At 40.9% G+C, this 10447-nt stretch overlaps 1 protein-coding gene across 1 annotated transcript in view; it reads right to left on the bottom strand.

Annotated features, from left to right (window-relative positions):
- Nucleotides 1–1715: 1715 nt before the first annotated feature.
- Nucleotides 1716–10447, bottom strand: part of LOC101857672 (univin-like) — a 38666-nt gene continuing 29934 nt past the window's right edge. The window contains exons 2-3 of the mRNA XM_035972117.1: nt 2319–2782; nt 1716–2156 (exon numbers count right to left, since the gene is read on the bottom strand). Coding sequence (XP_035828010.1) covers nt 1716–2156; nt 2319–2782 — 905 coding nt within the window. The remainder of the gene's footprint in view (nt 2157–2318; nt 2783–10447) is intronic.

The raw sequence follows: 10447 nt of genomic DNA on the forward strand, positions 1-10447 counted from the left end.
CTCTATGTGAACTTTAGGTAAATCTCTAAGGCCATGATCTAATTTTGAGCAAATGCTAATTCGCCCCACTACAATACCCAAGGCATCATATATAATATTTTTCGAACCTGAACCAACGACAGCATGTATAAGACAATGGCTCGTTCAAACGGGCACTTTCCCTTGCGTTCTTCTTCTTTATAATAACACTGTGTAAGACGGTAACCTGTCGTTTAAATACAGACATACACAAAAATGCGCGATCTCAACTTCTTTAAAAAAATGTGCACAAGTGTTCAAGCAGGCAGCAATGTAGCTGAATAAATTTAATCAACTGTATTGGAGATGACAACAAGTTAAGGTAGAAGAAACACCAAACCAAATTAAATACATGTACATTATGTGTAACAGTCAGAACATTTTGGGGCATGTCAGGTGAAGTTATCACAAAAAACTGAGGCTGTTATTGAACGGTATGAGAGAATAAATTATTAAAAACACGTAAATCATTCTCTCATTCTTTTCTCATACCCAATCTCATAATGAAACTTCTTTTCTCTCAATTCAGTTTCTATATACCTCTTTCACACGTCTTTTTTCGATTTCTCTCTCTCTCTCTCTTTCTCTCTCTCTCTCTCTCTCTCTCTCTCTCTCTCTCTCTCTCTCTCTCAGTCCTTATTTCTTTCACCCTGTCTTTCTCCCTCTTTACAAACATTCTCGCATTCTCAATTTCATGATAGACAATCTCATAGCATTTTAATCCCGCTCCCCCTTTTACACAAATATTCAGATAAGAGTATACAAAATCAAATGGTCCTTAGTGTGCATTTGTGATCAGTACTACATGATATGAATTTTTTTCAGCGTGACAGACACCACACGTCATCATCTTTTAATGAATGTGAATGCTGTTCATTGGTTGACCTGTCTTCATTTTTCTAGTATTGAAATGCCTTTGATCACTGCTTAAGACAACTGACTTCAGCAGCCAAAACATGAACAGAGAGGTCAGTACGGTAAAAGTTCTTCTGCATGATGGCAGCAAGCAGCAAATTTCTATCGCAGGAACTACCGTGTCCCTCCTTTAAGTAACGCCTCTTGTGGCAGCGGACTGGTCTTTGAGCAGATCGTTGTCAATAGGTGTTGTGTGTGTGTGTGTGTGTGTGTGTGTGTGTGTGTGTGTGTGTGTTGTGTGTGTGTGTGTGTGCGTTTGTGTGTGTGTGTGTTTGTGTGTTTGTGTGTGTGTTTGTGTGTGTGTGTGTATGTGTGTGTATATGCGCGGTGTCACGTTTCTTGGATGTGGTTTGAGTGCTATGTATCGGCACGTGATGCTTTTGTGTGGCTTGTGAATTGCCTACTTGTTGGTCTTTTGAATGCAAGGCTTTTTTGCCGTATGCACATAATATAATGTGATAACAATTCGTATTTTGTTGGTGGGCTATTTCCATCTTTCGTGTTCCTAATATGCATGCTGTCGTAGGTTGCACTAGTTGAAAAAAGTGTTTTGAATGTTGCATATTTCATGGTGTTTTTACGTTAGATATCCTGTGTCGTTTGTTACATGTAGAATGCAGTATGCTGTGTGCTTTGTGTCACGTGACATGTCCTGTTTGTCGTGTGTTATAAACTGTATATTATCACAAACCATTTTCTTGTTGCGTGTGGCAGGCCGTCAACCAGGCCTCCTTTCAAGGTACACCCTGTTTTTAAAGCGGAATTTGAATAATATATCTCATCTAATTACATCGGCATCCAGTCACAAGCATATCGGCATAGTCTGTGTCCTGCAATGCGCCAAAATCGTCGTAGTAGAGGACAGGTAGGCTACTGTAACCTGTGGCAGCACAAACGGGGGACGGGATGAGGTTGTGGTTCTTGGCGTGCAGCAAACTTTTAATCTGCGAGAATGTGGAAGACGACTTATATCGCAGTGGACAGTCTCCTTTACAGAAGTAGGCGTTGTAGCCTTCAGGCGCCACCACCCAGTCGTCCCAGCCGATGTCGGAAAAGGAGATGTAGACCTGATGGCGACAGCACAAGCTGTTGGAGCACTCCCGTCTGGCCGTGTCACGACGGCCACGAGACAGACGCCTGAGGTTGCGGGTTCGAGACGTCACTTCCAGCGACGCCGCAATGTCCACTGTGTGGTGTTGCTGCGAGGGTTGTTGTTGTTGTTGCTGTTGTTGTTGTTGTTGCTGTTGTTGTTGTGAATTTTTCTTAAGTTGCTGTTGTATTTGTAGCTGTTGTTTCTGTTGCTGTTGCTGTTGTGTTGTAGAACTTTGCTGTATGTGTGGAACTTTTGTTTGAGACTGTGGCTGTCCAAATATCGAAGCAGACACAGCTGATATGGAATGTTTGTCTTTAGCATCACTGGAAGATGAGCCCATTTCCTGAACCGTCACCCCAATTCTTATTGGTCGGTGGCTGTCTTCAAAGTCTGCAATGCTCGAAGACAGTAGCGATTCCACGTCCAATGTCAAAGTCTGCACGTTAGTGCCATGGATAGTGAAGGATTTCAACAGTCTTTTCTTTGAGCTGCTATGCTCAGTGTTGTGATTGCTGCTGTCTTCATGCTGGAGCCAGTACATGCTCACATTGAGGGGTGACTTCAGAGTATTAACCCCGCCTTGCTGCAGGCTTGTCCTCTGGTGCTGCAGACGCATGCGCAAGATAGCAGACTTGATCAATAGCTCGTGGTACGGCTCGGCGGGATGTTTGAGCTTAGTGTGGAAGGTGGTTATGCTGAGTGGTTGGGGCTCAGAACCAGAATCTACTTTTTGAACAAAGACTTGGTTTGATGGCTCTGTGGAGAGAGATATAAAAGACATATGATAAAGAAGGCAGCTTTTTCCCTTTGGGGCTTACAAAAAATAATGGAATACGTACAGCTTAAAAAAGAGGAATAAGGGATATTCGCGACCTCAGTGCTTTTTTGTCCTATCTCCATTTTTTTTAAACATTGAAAATGTGACTTCTTCTTAAGCTCACTCTTTGTTATGGACTGTTTTCACTGTTATTAAAAATGAGGATAGGACAAAAAAAGCACTGAGGTCACGATATTCATATTATGTTTCATCGTAATTTTCGGCGTGGTTACTCTATTCTTTGTTGATTTCCATCCACTCATGGCTTATTCACGAAATCCAGGGATTGGTTATATTATGTTCGCTGATGATGACCGATAGAATGAAAAATGATTGTATCCTTTTCTCACATTCAGGAGCAAAATCCTTACCCTGGCACATGGGAATCACGTTCCCGCACACAGTATTTCAATCACGTAAGATGTAAAAAGCATATTGTAGACGAGGATAATGGAAAGGAAGTTGCAGAACCAAAATCGTACTACTGTTCGTGACCACCGTTCACTTTTCAGACTTTGAATATTTTAAAAAGCTCCCCGTCAAAAAGTGAATGCTAACACCAGTGGACAGTGTCAGCCAACAAAGACCTCTTGTTGTCGTCAAACTTGACTTCCTGCAGACCTACGACTAACTTGGCGTCCTTCCTGTCAACGTAACAGCACGCGCCCGCTGACTCGCTGTGTGGGCCAACGTCGTAATAACATAGTCAGAATTTTAAAGTAGTTATTCAGTTTTGCTCTCATTCAATATCAAAGGCGTGTTGTGTTTACCATTTTAGGCTTCACTCGTGCAACCGTCAACCACTCAAAATGAAACTGTGTGTGCCGACACCTTGCATTTACCGCTAAAACGGTTTTAAGGTGCCTTATGCACAGACACAGAATATCTTGACACGCGTACATAAAAAGCCATAGAGGATTCATATTAATATGTCGACTTGATTTAAATCGTCATTGAAGTTGTTTGTACTCAGGGAAAAAGCACCGAAGTTGACAACAACACTAAGACTTTGAACCGGGGATATTTGCACCAAAATATGCGGCACGTGTTTTCCTCATTTTTTGAAAAGCGCGTGGTTTGAAATCCCGAACACGCCCACAATTATGGCTTTCTGAATGAAATCAAAAGTTTTTATTCAGGAAACAAGTTCCTTGCTATTCACACAAGGACGGACGACTGCCTAATACCCTCCATATTAATCTTGTTCTACGCGGGTTATTTAAGGGTACAGAAGAGGACCGGAGATTTTACTGCGCTCAAAAAGTTAATATAAATTACAAGGCGCTTCGGAGGGCTTGGACGGGCGTTTGTTTGTAGAAACCTTCCCGCCTTTTCTTCGGTAAGCTCTTTTTGGCGTTTCAAGGTTGGCAACTCTTCTTTCTTGTGTGTGTTGAGCGGGACTTCTTAAGGCCTACGGAGAAGAATTAATATATCAACTGCTACTTTTGTCCTCAAGAGTACACTTCCCGCAACGGTTGTATTTTAATGAGGAAAGATTTGGATGAACCTAGGGCCCTATTCATACCCCCATTTCCCGTTTCCATAATGCACCAATGGCAGCTCTCGATAAATGGCGCCCACCTTTTAAAAAAATTTCACAAACATTACAAGCTATAAATAGAAACTGTTGCCTTTTTGAAAAGGAGTGAGGTATTTAAAAATGACTTTAAAAAAGTCGAATTCGGATATCATAATTTGATTTTCGGGCCTTTATGCAATCGATATACCACCAGTGAGATACGAATACCGTCTAAGATCTGAGAGAGGAGAGAAGTTGTGCTGAAGTAATAATCTTTCAACTCAAAGAAAGTACTAACTTTACAGCTTGACGAATTTTTGTTTCACAATTTTAAATGGATTTAAACATCTGGCCAAATACCTTGGAATCTTTCCTTTTGTCATCTAACTCTCTGAGTCATCTTTTGTTTCCAGTAAATACAAACACGATACCTAAGAAAAACACTTCATTAAACAGAGACAGTGCTGTCGGTAGACGAGTCGTTAGGTTTCCGGACCAGCAATCATGAGATTTTTACGAGTTCGGGGGATCCGGGATCAGCTCGTTATTACAATAATTTATAATAATTGCATTTATATAGCGAATATCCACGCTCTACAGCACGCTCTGTGCGCTTTACAGCCATTCAGACGTTCAGACGTTGTGTCCTAGCGAAAGACCCTTCTTACAAATTTTTCCATTTGCCCCGGTCCTATCGGGGATGAAGCTTAAATTATGATAATAATAACTGCAATTATATAGCGCACAACCAGGCTCTACAGCATGGTCTATGCTCTTTACAGCTATTATTACCCCAGCGGACCCGAGAGCAGTCAGAGAAACATTCTCGTCTTCACGGGAAACATACAGTACAATCTGCGGATTGCACGGACCCAAACACTAACACACTGGCAAGACGTTTCGTTGCCTATAGCTGGATACCCATTCTCACTTGGGTGAAGTGAGGAAAACTCGTGCAAAATGCCTTTCCGAAGGACACAACGTCAGACTTCACGCTTCTTAATTAATAACCTTACAGTGCTGCAAGGGTATAAAACCCATACAATTCCGAAAACATACAAAACAGAAGAGAGCAGAGAATCAACCAGGACTTTCCTCCAACCATAGACGGCAAGAGGAAAACCAGGTTGTTCTAACCACGAACTAATAGAGGGAGAAGAGTGAGATTAGTAGGAGGAATGAAGGGCACAGTGCACCGGGGGGCAGGGGTCACGGGGAAGTCAGTTTGTCCGTCCATCGATGATATCACGCCTAATTTTAGCCATTTCCCGTGATGTTCAGACATTAAACCCGCATCACAGCCAGATGGCAATCACTGGTTGTGACGTCACCAATGTAATCGCTGTCATCGAACACGACGCATTTTCCCAACATAGCCCAGTCCAATAGCTCGTGTGTCTCGGTGATTGGGTAATTCCCTTGTATTCTTTTTTTAAATTTTCCTTTGTTTTGTTTTTTTCAATCTAGTCTTTTGTTGTTTTATTTCTGTCTTAAAACTGTTGCAAACATCTACCGTTTTTTTCGTTTTGAAAAGTCTTCCTTCGTACCGATCATTGTGAGTGTGTATGTGTGTGTATGTGTGTGTGTGTGTGTGTGTGTGTGTGTGTGTGTGTGTGTGTGTGTGTGTGTGTTTGCCTGCCTCCTGTGCGTGGATATGCATGTTCCTGTGTCCCGTTTTTTTGGTATGAGTGGTCGTCCAAGTATAAGAGCCCCCTCCCCTCTCCCCTATCCCCCAGCCACCACCCGTTTCCTCTCTTTTACCACCAATCTCCTTCTCTCCCATTTTCTCATCCCCCCTCCCTCCCTCATCCGACTTTTTTATTCTCGGTATTTTCTTGTACCTCTCTTTGGCCTCTGTTCGGCCATTGTTCTTAAAATAAATGCAACGCCATGCAAGCAAAACAATAGGTTTTCTTGTTCTGCTCCCCACCAAAGAATATTTTTTCCAGATCTGTAGCGTAGGCGGTACATTTAAAGAAGGAATCCTCATCCAGACCCGCTGAAAGAAAACAGATCACTTTCTATTTGTTCCATGATAAAATCCAGGACTTCGTTTTTCCAGGATTGTCTTGGAATCAACCCATTATTCTTACGACTGCACCTCCTCAAAAGTTTATCAGGGACGCAGGGGAAAGTTATAATACATGAATATACACCATTCATCCTTTTTTAAGAACCTAATGCATGCATACCTTTAATAATAAGCAGGTCCTAGAATTTTGCAGGTATGATTTCGCAATCACCTGCTTATCAATACTATTCTTACCGCTAACGTTATGAAAAAAAAAAGACATGGCAATACAGGTGTATTTGGGTAAGAGAGGCAAGAGCAAATTCAGCAATAGAAAAGTTAGTTTCGCGTTTGATTTTACATTTCAGCTATTTTCATTTAAATACATTTAAAAAACGTGTTTTACGGCACTCGCAACCGCATAAGTTCATATTGTAATGCGCGGGACTTAAGCATTTTCAGTTTGGTAGGAATTTTTATTTACGTACGAAAGTTAAAACGTGATTTTCTCAGTGTCCACATTGCTGTTTTTCTAGTATAAGTGCAGCATACAGCTATGCCAGAAGAGAATTTGAGATAAGTTCGTTATCTATTTTGCCTGAATTGTGTGTTGTCGTTTTGTTGCAGTTTACTCTGCGTCATCTAGAGAAAAAAACCCAACGTTTCCTTTCCCATCAGATCAGGATAGTTATACCAAATGAAAAGAAGCAGAATGAACAGATAACACAAGCGCAAGCACCAACTACTCACCATTGACGCCGTGACCAATATAAAGTGGGAATGAAGAACTCAGTATCAAGAGTGACTGTAAAACTCCCCCAGCGAATCTGACTTCATTTAAGGTCTAAATGCCTCCATTGTATGATGATCAGGGAGACGACTGCTTTGAACTGGCCAGCAAGGACCAGCCTAGTATTGTCCAGCGTTTCACTATTAAAACGCTTTCCAAAATGATGTCAAATATACAAACCAAGCCTTCTATAAGTCAGTCAGCCTATCAATGTTTTAATTCATAAAAAATTCACTCAATCGATTGGTTTTTATACGCCTATTTTCTCGCATTTCCAATCTTTAGAGTCAATTAGCGTCAGATGCTACACTTTTTTTCAGTAACCTTCTACAATACGCCTCTAAGCCCCCCCCTCCCCCCTTTCCTTTTTCAATCAACAAAGGCCACATCTTTTCTGTAGGTCTACACACGGACATTGAGCAAGTATCTGAGAAAGTTTCTCTGGATCAGGTGAACAGAAAGCTGGATTAGAATCCACAAAGAAATAAATAAAGGGGAAGGCCATGTGGAGCCCAGAGAGAAGTCAAAGAAAATGCGGTATAGAAAAGTGGGAAGACATGAAGCAATATCTTTAGTCTAGCCCAGGATAAGGGGGGGGGGGGGCTGGTGGGAAACGTTTGATTTTGGCCTCTACTCTGATGCAGGGGAAGAAAGCAGTGGTGATGATGACATACAGACATGATGAGTCTTCAAAAAAAAAATCGTACGTATGCGAGCGACCAGGTAAGAAAAGCTTCCCCGCCCTCATATCTCAGAGATGATGCAATCCCCCCCCCCCCCTACCAAAAAATCACTTCACCTCCCACCGCAATACTGCAACCACGCGCGCAATGGGCTGTGTTTTATGTAAACACAACACTCGCCACCGTAGCCCATTACAAGAACAGATGGTACAAGAGTTTATTAGGGGAATAACATCTTAGTCTTCTCTATCACTTGAATAAAATGTAGGTAAAGTTGAGAAAAAAAATCAACCAAATCTAAGATGGTGTAGTCGCACATGGAAACCACAGCCTTGGTTTTCCTGCTAAAACCATGAGTATAAAGAAAATGTATCGAACGTAACTTCTAAGCTGAAAACTAAAAACAAATAAGTTTCTTTGGCAACTAAATCGTGGCGGGAATTAACGTAAGCTGTTTTGACAACCCCCTAAAATAATGATAAAGATAATGTCAAAAACAATAATAATGTTACTGATGATAATGACAATAGTAATAATAATAATATGCTGTTAATGATTATTATCCTTATAAGTAAATAAATAGAATCAAGAAACAAAAAGGAGGGTGAGGGTGAGTACTTTCTCTATGATTCGCTTTTCAAACAAGCAGCACCCAAACTTCAGGATGGCATCCAAGTACGTCTCTGACTATTGACACGGCAAAGAAATACCTGGCGCTGTGAGAGCTGTGAAGTTGTGTCCCTTGGGTCAACGAGTCACCAGTCTTAGCGGAGGTCTGACAACCATTAAGGTCTATTGCTGTTTCAGCTTGATCTAGTCTCATTGTGTTCACATACATGTGGGCCCTAATGTGCTAACTTTTCGTATCTGAGCCATGAGCTCATCGATTGCATCATTGCCGCATTTTGTTTTGTTTCAGGGCGTTTATTTATAGTTTAACAAAATGGTGTCGGGGCAAATATTAATGGTACTCAAATTACATAAAAAATTATTATAATAAATGCAGAAGTAACTATATTAAGACGCAAAGCAATCAAATGCTACACGTCACTTTTCATTAACATAAAACAATCTAAATGTATCCAATCAATCAATCAATCAATCAATCAATCAATCAATCAATTATTTAATCAATCAATCAATCAACCAATCAGTCAATTAGATATTTCAAAGTCCTTGTCAATACTGCTATTCACCAAAGGAAGCCAAAAGGAGAACTAGGAGAGTGCCCAGTTACGCTTTTAAAAAACTCTCTGCGGAAAAATCAAATCAAATGCCCAGTACATGAGGATAATAATATTATCATATGGATTTCATTAGGAAACTTTCGTCATGTTAGGCACTCTGTTACATTGCCCCCTATAAGATAGCTGAATATATTACTTTCATCACCTGTGCTTCTTCGGTGCAAAGGTCAGCTTATGACACAAGACGAGTTGAAAGTCTTTCGCCGATGCTACGTCATTTAATTGATATCGTGTTGGGCGTTGGTGCGATTTAAATGATTTGAATCCCCAAAAACATTTCAGCTAGCATTGAACTGACATTTCCTTTAAGAATTGCCAGAATAATAAAAAGGGAATAAATATATTATATAAAGTTTTGTGTTCAGTTATAAAGTCCAATTAAAGAGCGGAACACACAGCAGATGTCAACAGGGATAATAATAATATACGCGCGCGTATACCCCCCACCACCCACTATCTCTCTCTTTCTCTCTCTTTCTCTCTCTCTCTCTCTCTCTCTCTCTCTCTCTCTCTCTCTCTCTCTCTCTCTTCTATCTGTTAGTGTTTGCGTGCGTGTGTCTGATATTATGTGTGTGTGTGTGTGTGTGTGTGTGTGTGTGTGTGTGTGTGTGTGTGAGGAGTGTGTGTGTGTGTGTGTGCGTGTGCCTGTGTGTGTGCGTTTGTGCCCGCGTGCATATAAATTACCTCTGAAATCGTCCTTTCAAATAGATTTTGTTTTGGCGCCGTTCTAAAGAAGGCCCGAGCGCGTGCTGGTGTCACGCGCACCCTTCTCCCTGGCCTTTATGTAAGAACTATCCAAACCACCCCCGCAGCAAAAGCACCTTGCGGTGTCAACATACGCCGTGGACTGAAGATACGCCTTGAGCAAATGAAAAGGAGAAGGAAGAAGGGGGGTTGGGGAGTGAACGTGTGTAAAAGAAAAGAAAGAAGCAATTTGATAAGCGTCTGTTATATGATACCTGCAGGTAACAGTTTGATCGGAGGGGACTTTTAAAGAAAATTACAGTGCTGAGTTCACTGAGCGGGAGAATGTAAGTGTGATAGATAGATAGATAGATAGATAGATAGATAGATAGATAGATAGATAGATAGATAGATAGATAGATATATAGATATATTGATAGATAGACAGATAGATAGATAGATGGATAGATACAGTGACTGATAGATAGATAGATAGATAGATAGATAGATAGATAGATAGATAGATAGATAGATACATTGATAGATAGACAGATAGATAAATAAATAGATAGATAGATAGATAGATAGATAGATAGATAGATAGATAGATAGATAGAGAGAGAGAGAGAGAGAGAGAGAGAGAGAGAGAGAGAGAGAGATAGATAGATAT

The sequence above is a fragment of the Aplysia californica genome, unplaced genomic scaffold, assembly GCF_000002075.1.
Source record: "Aplysia californica isolate F4 #8 unplaced genomic scaffold, AplCal3.0 scaffold00582, whole genome shotgun sequence".
Classification (NCBI taxonomy): Eukaryota; Metazoa; Mollusca; class Gastropoda; order Aplysiida; family Aplysiidae; genus Aplysia; species Aplysia californica.